Genomic DNA, 18,278 nt, shown 5'->3' with positions numbered 1-18,278 from the left:
AAAAGTCTGCGTAATTTGGCCTATTAAAGTCCACATTCATAGAACATGGGGGAAGAATCTGGACTTTACAGAGGCAACAGTTGTAATGCAACTCTATTTGGGCAAAGGCCGAACAAAAGGTACAGGGCACAAAAATGTCAGCACAAATAAAGCGATTGGGAAATTCATCACTCTCACCGGTGCAAGCCAAGACAGTTAAATGGATAGACAGATGAATGGATACTTTATTAATTGATCAAAATAATAATCCAACGTGTTGTTAAACCAAAAAGCTCAAAGTAGATCTGTACAAATACTGTGACTCCAACAGTTGAGGCATTATTTTTTAGATAACAAAAGAAGCATATGATCATATTAAATCCACACAATGAACAATAAGTGATCAAACAGATTCCTGACTGAAAAGCAGCATGGTGTGTCACAGTACGAGTTATAGAAAGGCGAGAATGTGCAGTCCAAACTTAACTTTAATGAATGCTTTGAAACGGCAGATTAACAAACCATTAAGTGCATTTTAGTGTACAAGCAATGATTTCTTAAAAGTCCAGGTATGCAGACTGACGGTTAATTAGCTATATTTACAGTTAATGATGCCTGCTACCTTTAGCTAAGAAAATTACCACTTGCACTTTGGACGTTAATGTGACGACCATTAGTAAATAGTAAGGTTGACCTGCACATATGTTTTTTTTTTTTTTTTTTTTAAAGCTCTCTGTTTGACTCAAGTCACAACAGGAACTTCCAACAGCATCTGTGGACCGGTTTCTAAGGCAAAGGTGTTGCTCCTCCTGACATTAATGTTTCTGTGATGAGCACTGCTGAGCTCACCATGCAGAAAGGCATTCAAGTACATAAACACCACACCATTATATACATTTGAACACTATGCCAAACACATCTAATAAAGCGAGACGTATCCGTATGTATGTATGTATGTATGTATGTATGTATGTATGTATGTATGTGTTTGGGGGTAAGGTAACCTGCAAGTCACACATGCAGAACCCTGTACGGGGGTGGGGGGTGGAGTGGGGGTTTACCACCTTTGACTCTTTTCCTGCTTCCAACGTTAGCTACATGTTTGCTGGATATAAGCCAGACACTATATAGTATGAAGTTGCTGTGAGGTGTAGCCTACAGTCGCTTATGAACACAAAACGTAATCTCGGCGAGCTGAACTGGGGCAGACACAGCCGTTTTCATCAGACTCACCCTGGGTCGGGTTAATTAAGTCCACATTTTCATTGTGATATTTTGTGATTACATTCTGAATCTGCAACGTTCTCTGTCAGGTAAATATAGAAGTACAATGTCTTCCTCTGATGTAGAAGTAGCCTACACTGTAAGTCAGTAATAGGCTATACAGTGGAGTTGCGTAATAAGTGGTTTGGGGTCCTTCTGTAAGTCATTTTGGGGTACAACTTGGTTTTGAAGAAGTCTACAAGCAGGAATACCACAGGCCAAGCAATCGGCCTGTTCCAAACAGACACATTTTCAATGGGCACTATACTAGTTTCTGTATGAATTATAAACCAATTAAGTTTAAAGCTTCCTCTGTTAACTGGCCTCTATCTCAAAGTTGCATTGACGTATTTATTTGTCAGCTGGTAGTAGGGCTGAATCATTTGTGGAAATAGTAATTTTTCTGTCCTATTGACCCATCTGTCTCGGGCCAATTTTAAGTAATCCTTATTTCATATAGATTAAAACTCCAGCTCAAATCCCAGAATGAGTCAGAATGAAGTAAATACGTGACAGAAAAACAGGTTCACACGGACACTATAATTGATTGCAATCAAGATAACCAAACAACGAAACAAAAAGTTTCAAACTGTGATTTCTGTGTAAAACCAATGATTCATTTGGCCCAAAGTTGTGCAACTCACTATATGAGCTTATTAACACAAAGAACACACTAGGGTACCGATGTGTGATGGAGCAAATGTGGCTATAATAAATCTGTAAAGTTTGAGAGGACTTGGCATAGATGACCCTGAACCTGGTTAGAGATGCAGAAAAAAAAGAAAGAAAACAAGACATGAAGATATGTGAAGAGCGTGGTGCGTTTAGAAACCCAGAGGGTGAGGAGCCACCACTCCTCCGTTCTCCACCACGGCTGAAGAGATGGCCCGCAAGTTCTTGAAGAGCTGTCTGGACTGACTGGAGCGCAGACTCTTGATGTCTTGCATGATCCTATCATGGGCCTGAGGGAAGAAGGGAGCATTAAATGAATGTTTAACTTTTCATCTCAAATTGAATACATCTCAAAATAACTGATCAAATAACTTGTTGGGCAGTGAGGCCTAAGACAAACATTGACAGGGTCACCCAAATAAAAACAAACAAAAAGTGAAATCCAGGGAACTAGTGAGTCATGCAGCAAGCCATTTGAGAAGTTAAGTGTGGAAGTACTTTTGATTCAAGACTAGCCGAAATATCATGGATAAGGTGAAGCCGTTTGCTGACTTTGCAAAATGAAATAGCTTATTTTTTGTTTTACATTTACTATACAATACTCAGTTTCTTAATTATAACTTATAATACCTCATTATCAAAACATCTTTGTCAGTGATTCTGGCTTTGACAAGATCTTACCTCCACACACCAGGTCTCACACAGCATCTTCTCATGCTGAGCTGAGGCATTGCCCTGACTGAGAGAGCGTGAAGCCCTGCAGAGAGGGGGGAAAGACACACACACACACACACACACACACACACACACACACACACACACACACACACACACACACACACACACACACACACACACACACACACACACACACACACACACACACACACACACACACACACACACACACACACACACACACACACACACACACAAATGTCACTTTAGGCTGCGTAGGAGTTTGTAGATGGAATATGAGTAGACCAGAAAGAAGGCGAGTGGGAGTGTGAAGCACGAAAGGGAGTGAGAGAGTGAAAGAGGGACAGAGAGAGACAGAGTGGTTGGTAAAAGACAAAGACAGCGCCTGATGAGGTTTATTCTCGTTTGAATGTTTGCGTACCTGGACAGGACCACCACCATGGCGTAGAGGTCGATGGCAGTGTCTGCGACTCTCTTCAGGACAAATTGTTCATCTGCAACAGAAGAAGTCAACTTTAAGAATATGTTTTTGTTTCTAGAGGAAGCATTCCCAATGTCTAAAATGAATACCTACAGCCGAAATGCCAAGCCTGTACCAGTTGGGGATTTCTTTTCTAACACCCACAGGGTTTTCACACATACGCACCAATGATCTTCTTGCCGTGTTTGATCAGCAGCTCCTCGATGACCGCTCCAAACTGTTCGATGGCTTTAGTGGTCTAGAAATCAAATTTAAAAATCAATCAATTATGTAAAACATAATTAAAAAGGCGACAAGGCAGAAAACTCCCATATCATATCATTAGCGGAAAAAATAAGTCATGCTGTCACTTGGACAGCCACTCACTCAATCCAAGCTACCACCTTAAATAAATGCCTACAATGGAAAATGTAATACACACAAAAAAAGTTCAACACACCAGTTCACCGCTCTGTGCCAGCTGAGGATGTACAGTTCCCTGCAGTGTCAGACCTGTGCTCAAACCTGCCTTCCTACAAACACAACACAAGAAGACAGTTAACAACAAACATGGTTATACACCATATTCTACACCTGCCATGTGGTGAAAACCAGCAGAAGTCGCAGTCCTCCATCTGCAACAGTACAGCTGTGCACTGAGACGCATTTAGACAGTGCTCACAAACCAACACACAACTGTGCACTTTAGCTAAGCACTTCAAACAAAATCGACTTGAAAGCCTTAATAGCTGCTTTGGCTTGCGGATACACGTGTAAAGTGCAAATAAAGCGTAAGCCAAAATGCAGACAGTGTAGTCAGCTACACTGTTTAAAACTGTAGTGCATTTGTGATATCACATGATAGCTTAAATATGTCCTGTGTACAGTAGACAGCATAGCAACACTTTTTTCTTACGATTACCCCTGGTGAGCATTCATTTCTATATTATATATGGTAGACAGCGTGTCACACTTACATTAGAGCCATGTGTGTGTTAGAGTACGGATACGTGAACCGAGCCGGGCCGGGTTCAGACAGATATTTAGAAATGATGTTTGGGTTCGGGTCAGGCTCGGTCACATCAGCACGATAAGGCATTGAACATTTTAAATTTAAAACGGCTTATCATGTAGGTGTGTTAAAGTGCGCTTGTTGCCCCGTGTGCGCCGATGTGCTCATCTGTTGACATTTCCCGAATGCCTTCCTACAGTTGCTTAATAAAAGCGGGCTTTCCACACAAACCTACCTACATGTGTCATTAGTATGAGAAAAAATGAGATTTTAACTGTGTCGGGCTCGGACATAAATATGGTAATGCCTGTCGGGCTCAGGCTGGGTTCGGTTACTGCTCTGTCGGACGCGGGCCGGGCTTGGACAGAAAAATGCAGCCCGATCCGCACTCTAGAGTGTGAGTGTGTGTGTGCGTGTATAATACCCTAACCACTTTCACTTCAGTTCCTTGAAGGAGGAAATAGACATTAAATACATCCAAATCCTGGAAACTCCGACAGGAAAACTGCTAATCAACAAATGAGCTAACAAAATAGTGATTTCTGCTTAGACATCAGCTGCGACTGCAAAGTGATGTAATGAGGGATGGAATTGACCGTAATCACTAAATTGCATCATGCATTGCAAGGGAAGTCCCCATCTCCCACCCTTAGCTATAGCAGTTTAGCACTTCCTGCCCCCCAGACGGAGTGTGAAGTGAGCGTGAGATGCAACCTTTTGGCTCTCTTGGTGAGTTCTCCTGCGAGCAGCCCAGCATTGCCGAGGGGGTTCTTCAGGGCCTTCTGTAAGCTCTTCAACTGGTTACCAGCATTCTGGAGGGAAGCAGAGAGGGACATGCGTGATTTATCCAACGTGACATCATGACTTCGCGTAAACATACACGCCACTTTCCTAAATCCAAGTGGCGTGTTATCTGTATGCATTTTGAGCTATCCGCGTGTATATCTACTCTGTATACACACTTTCTAAAGCCACATGGCGTGTTATCGCAAGGCTACGTGTTATCACGAGGCTACGGTTGGTTTTAACGTCACACGCGGGGGAAAAGAAAAAACAGTTGGGATTAGGAAAAGAACAACTGGGTTGGGTTTAGGAAAAGAAGAAGTGGGTTTGGTTAAGGAAAAGAACTGGGATCCTTACAGTCTCCATGTCTATGTCACATACTACTCCTATTGTATTTAACTCATGGCCAAAGCCCTGGGATATTATAGTGTACGTACATTATTTAATGCTGTTTTAAACCATGTTATACAACAGAAAGATATGATCCAATGCAGTGATGAGATCCTACATGAACACAAAGTTTCATTATTATTTGGTTATTTCACAAGAGAGATTTCTGCATTTCCTTTCTTGGCTGTGCTCTTCTCACTTGTTTAATCCAGATTCAGCAACCATTTGAGTCACACATTCTGACTACAGTTGGTGGTTGTTTGGTCACGGTGTCAAAATCTGAAAAAACCTAAACAATCCTGACGAAGCAGATTAACACTTCTACCTAAAGAGGGTTTCTTTTCAGGGTATTCCCAGGAACGTAACAGTTGTATAGTTAAAAAAGGGTTGTTCTAGGATGAGACATTTAATGGTTTATGTATACAACATGCTGTAATCTCCTCTTATAACTCAAAATCCTTCCCCATTGCCCAGACTATAGGTAGGCATGAGAGGTAAGCCGTAATAGAGGATTTCATGAAAACATGCCATTTTCCCCACCATTAATGAAAGCCGTCTAAAGATCGACAACATGAGCTGCTGTTTTAGGTTCTCTGCCTTTTATTTTTTTAGGACCAGGACCTCAAAATGTATATTCATAAATATTTGAGTTTCAAATCCTACAGGCACAGCGTTGACGTAGAAAACCAAACCACCCGCTCATGAGGCGTGCTGTCAGTGTTGCCACATTCCGCCAACCTATTGGGCTATTGGGTAAATAATAAAAAAAAAAAATTTTAAAACCTACAAGACTACACGACAGAAAGCAAGCAGAAATCACTTCCTCCCTACAAAACGGCTGAACTTTTCACATTATCAGATCACCACAGCCTTGTGGGAGAAAAGAATATACAACAATGGGATTTCATCTTACCTGGAAGCCATTAAGGGCCACGAAGAGCCTCAGGATGTCGTTGGTGCCCTCGAAGATTCGGAAAATTCTCAGATCCCTCATCACCCTCTCCACTCCAGCGTCCTGCGGAAAACACATACACAAAGACGATGACCTTCTACTCGTACTGTATTAGTAAAGAGTTTAGGCTGTTTCACTTTTAACTAAATCCTACTCAGAATTAGGTTGCAACAGTCCCATATCACCCATAATTTACTATTGCGAATGCACTGAATGTAACTTTTCTGAGAATATTCTGCAATGAAATTCACTCTCGATTTCAGTCTGTGAAATTCTTGGTAAAATCACGTTTGTCTTCACTTGAGTAAACCAACATGAGCAATGAGCGGTGTTATTTATCATATCTTACACATGCAGTACAAGACATTTTGATCTCAGCTTCTCGCAAGTTAAAATTAGGTAATGAAAACACCAGCTGCAAACAGAAAGTAAGACCATCTTTATTCATTTCTGCATTTTTGATGTGCAAGTTACTGTTCATATCTTTAGGTTGCAGACGATGTATGTTGTCCAAAAGAGCAGAAAGGGAAATGTACTGGGCACACATCTGACTTAACTTCCTTGGTAAAATGAAACCCTGAGTCAAAATATGTACTGTGAGCATAACTAATCAAAGTCTGGTGATGAATGTTTTCCCCCCTTCTTCCTTTTAGACAGCTCATACCTGACAACTAATTTCACAATAAGAGGGGAACTACACCCATTTTTTTAAATTCACATACATTATTCCTATGGTCTAAACCAGTGTTTCTCAAATGGGGGTACGTGGGGGAGGACTGCAGGGGGTACGTGAGATATTTAACAAAATGTTTAATAGTTACAAGGCTGTTGTCCAGAACATTGTTCCTCTTTATGTAGACTTTTTTTTCTACCAAAAATGTGACATTTTTGTTGCCTTCTTTGGACCTATTCATGCCTTCCTTCCTTCTACTGTCCTTCTACTTTTTACAAGTTTCTCGCTTTATGTCAACGTTTTTGAAGTTTTTAAATACTATTTTCGACCTACTCTTGCCTTACTTCCTTTCTTCTTTCTACCATCTTTTTCCAAGGTTTTGTCTTTTTTTCCAGTTTTTGTCTCCTTTTCTCATCAGCATTTAAATGTTTTTTTCCAGGTACAAGGCTGTCGTTTAGTAAATCTGTCGCTGACAGCGCTGTACTGTTCCTCTTTATATAGACTTTTTTTTCATACCAAAAATTAGCGCTGGTCAGGGGGTACTTGGCTTAAAGAAACAATTCAAAAAGGGGTACATTAATGAAAAACGTTTGAGAACCACAGGTCTAAAAATAAAAAATCCAAAAATATTCGCAAACATGAACAACTCTCTCCCAAATCCCCAAACTAGAGTGCTAAAACTCAAATGTGTGATGTCATCAAGTATAAAATGTGGACCTGCTCCATAGACAATGCATTTGTAAATATGTTCTAGATAACACAGAGCACCCAGAGGAACGTTCTGAACATTTTCTGTTTTAGAACTGAGAACACTACAATAGAATAACGCTCATTTGGGTATATATAAAAAAAAAAAAATAAATAAAAAAAAGTAAGTAGTGTAAGTGCTCCAGTACAATTTGCACCAAGAATGTCCCCTTTGCAGTTAGTGCTTTTAAGTGTTGTTTCATGAGTGTGCAACTGTCATCTGCATTGGGAGCCTGGCGAAGCAGCATGCGTGTTAGAGAGGTGGCCTACTGCATCCTCTGGTTCGCTCTGTGCAAAGCAAAATTATTCTTTACACGCCTTCGCCTCACCCCCATATTTTCAGCTGGCTTGCACCGGTCTATTCTTGTGAACTTCTTGGTTGATTTTTTTCTACCTGAAGCAAGCATCAATCTCTCACATGCAGCAGCTATGTGACCACACTGGCCATCTGTACTTCATCTCTGCCTTACTGTGAGAGTACACACATACATGTATAGTGGTTGTTTGGAGCTTATGGCACTCTTATTGCTAGCTGATTATGTCATCACTGATACATAATATGTTCTAAAAAAAATTTTTACTGATCCCTGCAGGGATAATGTAGAAAGGTAAATATGATGAGTTCAAGTGGCTCATTCCTGCTTGTAGTTTGCCACTGAAAACAAATATTTCTTAGTTACACTGTGAAGTACTTATCGTGTTTGCCTTTTTAAACTGGAAGAACTGTATATGGTAGCATCTGTTTTCATCGGGATATAAAATGCCTAAAAAAACAATTCAAGCAGGAGGTAAAACTAGAATCAATTTTTTTCCAGGCAGCTTCTCAGTTGTCCCTGAGTCTGTGTGAAACAGGATGTTTACTGAGAACTCACCTTCATGAAACCCATGCCGCCCATAATCTGAATACACTCATCAGTCACAGTCCATGCTGCTTCCTGTCACAATTAAAAGAAAAACACACAGATGCAAATGAGCTTTTGCTGTGACAATTAGACACATCACATTTCTTGAATGCCTTCTCCAATTTAAATTTAGCAAATCCTAGAGATATCTACTTCCTCTAACTACCGCCCCCCCGAGTCTTCAGTCTTCCACTGAATAAGGAACATCACCAATATTTTGAAAGAGGTGTTGTGTTCCCCAGAGCAAAGGCTTACATGTGAAATAAGTAATTCATTACAATACAGACAAAGCAGAAAACAAGAAACAAAAGAATGCATAATATTCTTTAAAAATAAATTGCAATTATGCAATAATGTCAGCCAGGTATTATGGGAACTATTAGCTCCTCTGGTATGCATGTTTAACCCATGAGAGAGTTGTGTTATTTAAGTTCTTACAGAGGCAAAGATCTTGCTGATGGCAGCTTCTATCTGGAATTCAGTCGCTCCACTGTCCATGTTACCGCTGATCATGTAGGCCATTGACTGCAAAAAGACACAGAAGTAGTCATGTCAGCATGATTTTATGACATCTTAAAGTTTTCAGCACCAGTACACAATAATGCAAAAGAGTAAAAGTGGTTCAAGCTGTGCTCAAAACATCTTTGCTAGGAGAGTTAAAAAGGGGTTCCTTGGGCAGGAAATCAACATAAAAAGCATTAAGACAGGCTTTAAGATAAATAGAAACCAACAAGATGGCACAACAATTAACAGGCTAGAAGTGCCAGATTATGCTGGCACTTGACAGTAAAATCTATGACTACTGGCGAGAGGAAAACAACACCCAATATTGGCAATATTTAATTCTGCTTTCCATTTGGTTCTACACCACTTTAATCTGAATCAGCATTAGACATCTTAGTGTCCAAACAGCGGAGATAAATTTGAATCAGACTGTGGGGCAGTTAGTAAAAGTTACGTTGGCCGACCTCGGTGACATACTGCAGCATGGTCATGCGAGCCATCTTCTCCTGGATGACTCCATAGTTGTGGATCTTGTTCCCAAACTGGGTTCTGTTGGCTGCATGATCCACCTGATGAGAAGAGGAAAAGGACGGTCACTATCACACCTTTGTTCATAGTTACAAGCTGTTTTTTTTGTAACAGCATTAAACAAAGAGATGGGTTAAGTATGAATCCTGTACACTTCCTTATATGTAAAGACTGGAACTGAAAGTTAAGCAGCCTATTTTGGGGTCCCTGTTGATAATGATGTCGCTGTCTAGTTTTTTAACATAAAGAGGAAGTTTGGTTAGGCTGCCAGAGAGCACATGAGCATCATTCTTGTGGTGAGCTGCAAAACTGGTGGCACCAAGGAAGGAACTCCACCAGTGACCACACAGTTCCTCTGATTACAAACAAAAACTTGCCATAAGGTCTCAAAATAAACAACTGAAGTTAAAGTAACTTATAAACAAGTTTTAAAGCGGAACCACTGAAGAGGTGTGTATACCTGCATTTTAGAAATGCCAAGCACATTTTGCATTTTTCTAAACAGTCATCCGTCTTAGCATGTGCGATTTCCTCCCCCCCCCCCCCATTTAAACTTATTAAAATAGTTTCTGCAGTGTTCTCTCTATTCTGTGGAATTGCACTAAAGCACAACCTGCAAAATAAAAGTCACTTTCATCCACATCGGTTTCCTGAATATGTGCTTTTTTATAATCAATTTGTATGGAAACCCCATAGTCTTCAGTACTGCAACAAAAATATGACTGACATTATAAGCCATGTCATTTAAAAAAAAATGCTAAGCTAAACTTTGTATAGGACCAAAAAGAATCCCAATACTGTGAGTGGAGCAGCATCTAACACAGCAACAGTAGGACAATAACACAAGTTTATAGTGTTTAACTTTCTGCTCCTACTTTTAGCAAGGCTGTGCATGCTGACTTATACATTTCTAGTGCTGAACAGTTAGCTGATTAACTGCTTAGTTGAAGTGAGGAAAAGCCAAATATTTGATGGTTACAGAGTCACATATCATAAATTTGCTGCTTTTCAAAACATAGTTGTAAATTGAATATTTTTAAGGTTTACCCCGGTTGGCCTCAGAAAACGAGGCAGTTAAAAGGACAACTCCTGCGCAAAACGAACCTAGGGGTTAAGAACAGATGAGTACCCACTCGACCGTTCTCTGCGATATGTTTTCATGCTAATCGAATGCATTTGTATCTTGAAACAAGCTAGCGCGCAAACAAATCGCTATTCATACCACTAAAAAGGCTCAAACTATCACCACACTTCAACGGTAGCATAATGAGGGTCCCTAAATGTTAACCGAAGCATTGACAACTTTTTAAGTGTGCTTCGGTTTACATGTAGGGACCCTCATTATGCTACCGTTGAAGTGTGGTTATATGTTGAGCCTTCAAGATACAAACACATTTGATTAGTATGAAAACATATCCCAGAGAACGATCGAGTGGGTACTCATCTGTTATTAACCCCTAGGTTCGTTTTGTGCCGGAATTTTCCTTTAAGTCGACCCCTGTTACTGTACATTAAACTACTGCTTGTGAAACAGAATCAGTATAATAAGTTGAATACTACAAGTTCAATATGATCACAACAGTATTCCGTCACATATTTTTTTTTTTTTTTTTAAACCATAGTCAATTAAGCTGTTACTGACATTACAAATACATATTTGGTTACATAATCGGTATGGAAAAATGTAAATGCTTGAGAAAAACAACAGACGTGACCAGAGCACGTTTGAATTGTCAGCGCCTGTAACCTCATCAGGAAGTTGCTTAACAGAAACAGGCCAGAGTGAACTGCAAGAAGGGGAATTTCCCACAAACCCACAACAAAGGAAATACATGACTGAAAGAGGGGGGTGTAGTATAGACAATACAGGTAACATTCAATGCAGCAGATAGGAAACACAACAACACATATAGAGACATAAAGCTGTGAATGGTAGCTACAGTGTCTACATTAAAAGCAAAGCTCATCCTCTGCTATCACATTTCCACTTCCCATCTACATTTATGGTGCCGACGGTAGTTCACTCACAGCTTTGGTGATGACTCCCTTCATGGTGCCGGAGAGGGCGGCCGCCATGCCAAAGCGTCCATTATTCAGGATGTTCATGGCCACCTTGAAACCTCCGCCCACCTCGGTCAACAAGCAGTCAGCTGGCACGCGAACATTATCGAAATAGACCTCGGCGGTGTTGGACGCCTTGATGCCCATTTTCTTCTCTGGAGGGCCACTGTGATTAAAGAAGATGGGGTGATGGTGATGAGGAAGAAATAAACAATGAAAAGAGATTTCAGGAGTCAAAAAAACATTAAGTTTAGTGATAAACAGGCAATGTAGAAAAAAAAAAATAAAAAAAATGGTGTGCTCACTGCGTCACTCCTCCAAAGCTCCTCTCCACGATGAAGGCCGAGATCTTGTCCTTCATCTCTCCGGTCTTGGGATCCTTCATGGGTGTCTTGGCAAACACTGTGAAGATCTCCGCCAGACCTCCATTGCTGACAAGAGAAAAAGGGCATCAGATTAGGAATTACATAGTGTTACTGGATAGACTGCACAATACCACCTCCTTGTGGTAAAAAAATAATAATAATAATTTGAATTTTGATTATGTATTCTAGTACTGTGTCCTCACCTGATCCAGATCTTGCTTCCATTGAGAGTGAAGTACTGTCCGCAGGGGGACTGAACAGCTGTGGTTTTGATGGAGGCGGCATCAGAGCCACTGGCAGGTTCAGTTAGGCAGAAGGCGGCTATATGCTCACCTGGATACACACACAAAATGATTAAGCAGCTCTACAGTCTTCATCCATTAAATTAATTATGTTACTCCCCAAATCTTCTTACCTGTGGCAAGCTTAGGCAGGTACTTCTCCTTCTGGGCTGGATTCCCAAAAAGCAGAATGCCCTTGAAGCCAATGGACTGGTGGGCCCCCAGAGTGATGCCAACACCCAGGTCATGACTGCCAACAATCTCAACCAGCCGGGCATACTGTAAGATGGGGGTTATCATGTTAGACGTGCGTTTTTCCATAGCCGTCTCACACAATTAACAACCATACAACGTTTCTTATGTGTATCTGTTGTTATAGAGTAAAAGATCCATAAATGTAATCAAGCAGACGTACCTGTGTGTTTGATAGGCCGAGGCCGCCCAGGTCAGCTGGTACCTGTAGGCCAAAGGCACCCATCTCCTTCAGGCCCTCCATGGTGTGATCTTCTACTTTCTCCAAGGTATCGTTCTTGGCAGGATCATTCACCTCCTGCCCACAGGAAGCAGAAACATGCAGGGTAAGTGTGACGGATGTAGAGAAGTTGTGAGAGCGAGGTCAGACAAATTCATCCAGGAGCTCCAAAAGGTTTGAAATTACCTCAAAGAATTTACCGACAGGCCCCACAAGCTCTCGAAGAAACTGCTCCTGCTCCTCATTCAGGGCTACGGCACACACAAAAGTTACGATTAAGTCAACTTTATTATCCCTGTGGGGGACAATTCGTTTTACAGCCAGCAGAGAATACACAAAATAACATACATATGTGCTATTACTAATATTTATATGGGACAAATCACATCGAGCTATTAATGAGAGCAATGGAAACAAATGACAAATGAGTTCTTAAATCTCTTTGTCTTAAAACAATCATTTCCAATATAATATAACCGTTTCCTTTTTTTTTTTTTTTAATAAAATGTTGGCAGTGTATCAAACCGATATTAACGTAATCTCCTCTGATTTACCTGAGGGGTAGGGGAACACTTGGGCAGTCGCTATCTGCCCCTTGAAAATGTTGACAGCAAATGATTTGGATTCCTGTGGAAAATTAAGTTAAACATAGTAAAGCATGCGCCAACACAAACAGAGTATCCAAATGTTGAGTTAAAGATACCCTGTGTTTTGTTAGCCTCGTGAGACCGTCCTGATCTCGCGAGCTCCAGTTTTCTACTCGCAGATCAGTCTGGCATCTTGAGATAGAGAACATTTGGAGCCGTTCGCCAAACAACCGACCAATCAGCATTGGTTTTGAGGCGGGTTTAGGCGTGACGCAACGAGAAGCGACTGTTAGTCTAAACAACATGGCAGCTTCCACGGATGAGATGAGCATAGCGATCGCGCAAGTTTTATCCGAATTACAAAGTATTCCTTCATTGAAAGAAGAGCAAAAAACGGTACTGGAGGCTTTTCTCGGAGGAAAAGATGTTTTTGCTCTTCTCCCGACTGGTTTCGGGCAAGAGTTTGATCCGATTGGTTGATTTGGCCTGTCTATCACCAACATAGGTGGTGATAGACAATTTGTTTATCCAATCAGCTAACCAGTATTTTCGCCCCTTCACAAAAGTTCTCCAACGGAAAGTTCCCAGATTGATATGCTGAGCAAATGCGTCGGTTATGTAAAAGTTATGTTTACATGAACTGTTGTTGTGTAAACTGTTGTTTATCACTGAGGTCTAACAAATGTGATTAATGCAAACAGTTGCAAAGCCTTTTACTACCTGCTTTGTTTACATCCATGTTTACTAGCTTGCAGTCTTCTCCTTTCCTGCCTTTGTTGGTGCATATCAGCGTTTTGTAGCATTTTACTAACTGCCACCTGCCAATTAAACGTGCGGTATACTTGCCGCAGCCGACCGGTCGTGCGCAAATGTGACGTCATGGGAGCGCCGTGACTGTTTATACTCGCACTACATACACTGTGGATGTATCGCGACATTTCCAAGCGTGTGCATGTGCATCATAACTAAACAGAGACCCATTCATAAAAAGCTGCTCCATCGCGCTACAAGAGGTCAAAAACTCCACAGGGTATCTTTAATTCTTAAGACGTGTGGTAGAGCTAGGCAATATATCGATATTATATCGATATTGTGATATGAAACTAGATATCGTCTTAAATTTTGGATATCGTAATATGGCATTAGTGGTGTCTTTTTCTGGTTTTAAAGGCTGCATTACCGTAAAGTTATGTAATTTTCTGAACTTACCAGACTATTGTAACTGTTCTATTATTTGCCTTTACCCACTTAGTCATTATATCCACATTACTGATGATTATTTATCAAAAATCTCATTGTGTAAATATTTTGTGAAAGCACCAATAGTCAACACTACAATATCGTGATATTTGATTTTCTCCATATCGCCCAGCCCTAGCGTGTGGTCTAGAATGATACAGTTGATGCGTACCAAGCAGTTTAAAAGCCATTTAAAAAAAAATAAGAACAATAATAACAACAGGATCTCAAATATAAGAACTGCATAATAATAGTAAGAGAGAATTAACATACAGCAGCAACGGTCTTCTTTTCCACTTTACTGGCAGTGTCACTGCCGACTGCTGCAGGCTTCTCTAGCACCGCCTGAAGAGAAAGAGCAAAACAGAATACGCTCACCAACAGTTAATTGATTCAGTATAATAAAGCAGGGAGGTTTTGCATTTTGGAACTCTGCAGGAAATTAAGCTTAAATAAAATGTTATGCAAAAGCACATATTGCTTAAAAAGACAACATGGCTGGGACAAAATCTCACGTCCAAAGGTGGGATTGTAAAAGAGAGGAAGGTAGCATGTGGGTTAGCATTGTTGACATATTCAGTGATCAGAATCCTGTGTTATGAGCCAAGTAAACATCAGTGAAGGTTTTTCCTATTCCAGCCAAGGCACCAGCTTGGTAAAATGCCCTAACAGCTGATCTCAAGCTCCAATTGGGTGATAAGTGATGTCAAGGGCACATCCAGTCAGCTGAGTGCCCAAGCAGCACTGTGCATATATCAACGACAGGATTATGATTGGCTTTTTTTACATAGCTGTTGTATTACATTGCATTTGATTATACAGATAACCAACTGGTAACTCAAGAGTGAACCTGTAGCAAAACTGTGTTCATGAAAGTAAGTCAAATATAATATACCTGAGTAAATTAGCAGGGGCAATATTAACAATATGAAATATCACATATTCCTTACTCAATACAGCCTGTGTGTGCCCAGGAAAACAAATTACTTGGTATGTAGTCTCTAATCATATTAATACTAAGAATGTATCTTTGAGCTCTGCCCATTACTGCTCTTTATAGAAATGGAGCCCACTTGTATTTATTTTACGTATAAGGATAATGCACATTAGTCAATATCTCTGTAAATGTGCCAGTGTTAGCCAGCTGGCTAATTTTCAACTGTAGTCCTTCGGTCAAATGTTTGAGACCAGACCGCTGAGAAACGATTTATTAAGGTCGAGACACACCGACCAGACGGCCGACCCTCGGCAGAAAAGGCAGTTGGACTGATCAGTCTCCCCGAGTTGGTCAAAAAAAGTGCCTCGGAACACACCATGATATACTTGTTCTTATTTAAATATATTTCTAGTTCTGTTGTAAGGTAAAAGGAACAAATGTGATATTTGATTTTGGCTCATATATACCATGTTGACCAGAAGTCATTACCAAGCAACTAAGCTTCACATAAAAATCTTTACTTTATAATATCCAACAGGGTATTGTGAAGTCTTGAACAAGACATTCCATGTCTCAGCTAATCAGTCTATACTGGGCTCAATCACCCCGCCGGCCTTGTTTTTTTTTTTTTTAAAAAAAAAAAAAAATAAAAAAAAAATATTTTGGGGCCTTTCTCTTTTTTTCCCGCTGTCTGTGTGTGTGTGTTTTTTTTTTTTTTTTGTGTGTGTGTGTGTGTGTGTGTGTTTATTCTTTTAAAGCACAAAATTACAACTCTAAACTAATATTGTGTAATTACTGAAGAATAAACACTCCGCACCTGAACCCTAAGAATATACAACTGTTACAAATTGTAAGACAAAAGGATTGTGTTATTTATTTTTTTTGACAATGGTGTATAAAAAAAAAATACACCATTGTGTGGTATATCCAACACAATGATATATATATATATATAAAAAATTGTGAGAAGCACAACATGACATCTTCTCTGTAACTGCCTGTCCAGAACCATAGACTGTATACATTAGGCCTGAACCCTGGGACACATTCAGCCCTGATAAAATGTAGCAAAACGTGCATTTAAAGGCTCTGAACACCCACACACGTGTTTTCAGTTAATCAGGCTGGTTAGTTCTCTTCCCAGGACTGTGTGGGTGTGTATAAAACTGATTGATTGACATCTTCCGAGTCACCGGTTAGCTTTGTTGCACCTGTTAGGGCAGGACACATGACAACTTTATCATGCTTATTGGTAGATAGAGATTTGTAACCTAATCAGGGTCTAGAGGGGGGGCCCAGGGTGGCACCAGACAGGGTGAAATTAATAATTAATGTCATGCTTTTTATTTAGCAAAATTATATTGTGTTGTTCTATCCTATCAAATATTGCCTACCCAACAAACGAGATAAAAGATAAAATAAAATCCTCAAAGCCCGTTGCAAATCGTTTCACGCCATTTCGAGGAAACCGTAAACCCATAGCAAAACGGTGCACAACGTTTTGTAATTGTACGTGCCCCTGGTCTGGACAACAGCAGTGTCACCATGGATGTATTATTAGAAGATCTACACTACAATACATTCATGAGTGTCACCCACATCGATGGTGTCACCTTTGTGAGTCATGTGACCAGTGAACTTTCCCCCACTTCCAGCGGGAGGGGCTAAATCTATGGGCGATGTCAACGTTATTTCAGGCAGCCACTTCATTAGGCCAAACAAGGACAATCAACAGGCTCTAAAATATCGTAAAACTACATGATGCAACAAAAATCTCTGACAAAATGGAAGTATACTCGGAATATTTGCTAATGTTACTATACCTCTGCAGCTTGGCTTGCGTAGAGACGGGCATTTTGCACAGCAACCACAGCCCCGGTATGACGCTGACCTCTGTAGACCAGACAAGAAGTGACTTTAACATTCCTTCAAGCAAAGTAGGTGCTCTTGGTCAATAACAGTTTTAAACATTACCTACCCAGACAGCACGGGAGGAATCCTGAGAATGGAGCCGCACAGTGCGGAGGACTGGCTCACTTTACGAAGCAGCATTGTTTTCTTTGGTCCAAAAAGAAGAAAAAAACCGAGACACAATGTAGCTAAATAGCTGAATAACACACAAACCCATTTTTAAACATAGACAGAAACAACAAGGGAGGTTAGCTAACAGTTACGTGGCTGGTAACGTTAGCTAGCAGCTACGTAAGTTAAATTGGCCATGTTTGACTAAAAGCAGGAAAACCCAGCTAAAATATTTGTATTCCTTCTATCGAAAATCCAGAACATCAATTTATATTACACACCTATACAAGTTATATTACGATACGTCCCCTGCGTCCTTCCAGTTGCCGACTGTTCCTCCAATGACCCAGTAGTAACGTTATTTAACCAGAGTTTTCCTTTTCGGAGTTCGCCGGATGTTGTCAGTCCGCGGTGCTACATGGGATATATAGTTTTATAGTATCGGGTGGTACGATCCAGACGTAAATTTTAAAATGAATACAGGACAAGCAAATAAATAAATTTGTCTAAATGTGTATATATATAGTAAGACATAATCATAAATGGGGATATACAATATACATTGCCATCTGTTTACATAATCTTAGGGCATTCTGCATGCAAGTTTTCAGAGTTTGTGTGCCCTTCTCAGTGTTGTGGAACAGGCCTAACAGAAAACTAAACGTTGATATTATTGACTTAGTGGATTCAGTAAAAGTACAATTAAATGCAAAAAAAAGCACAGCTAATTTCATTGGTGTAGTACTTTAA

General features: G+C 40.3%; 1 protein-coding gene across 1 annotated transcript; it reads right to left on the bottom strand.

Annotated features, from left to right (window-relative positions):
* Nucleotides 1-206: 206 nt before the first annotated feature.
* acadvl (acyl-CoA dehydrogenase very long chain) lies at nt 207-17,922 on the bottom strand. Its single transcript, XM_039821311.1, has 21 exons — nt 17,810-17,922; nt 17,485-17,564; nt 17,330-17,399; nt 14,843-14,914; nt 13,298-13,370; nt 12,930-12,994; nt 12,687-12,821; nt 12,406-12,550; nt 12,194-12,323; nt 11,931-12,056; nt 11,593-11,791; nt 9,501-9,605; nt 8,971-9,057; nt 8,503-8,565; nt 6,172-6,273; nt 4,800-4,897; nt 3,534-3,606; nt 3,260-3,332; nt 3,035-3,107; nt 2,596-2,671; nt 207-2,204 (listed from the first exon to the last, which is right to left on the bottom strand). Exons 2-21 carry the CDS (start codon nt 17,556-17,558, stop codon nt 2,067-2,069), a joined length of 1,977 nt encoding a protein of 658 aa, XP_039677245.1. The 5' UTR covers nt 17,559-17,564; nt 17,810-17,922; the 3' UTR covers nt 207-2,066.
* Nucleotides 17,923-18,278: the final 356 nt, after the last annotated feature.

The sequence above is a fragment of the Perca fluviatilis genome, chromosome 14 (assembly GCF_010015445.1).
Source record: "Perca fluviatilis chromosome 14, GENO_Pfluv_1.0, whole genome shotgun sequence".
NCBI lineage: Eukaryota > Metazoa > Chordata > Actinopteri > Perciformes > Percidae > Perca > Perca fluviatilis.
Note: the sequence above shows the minus strand (reverse complement) of the source record. Positions and strands in the feature narration are given on the sequence as shown.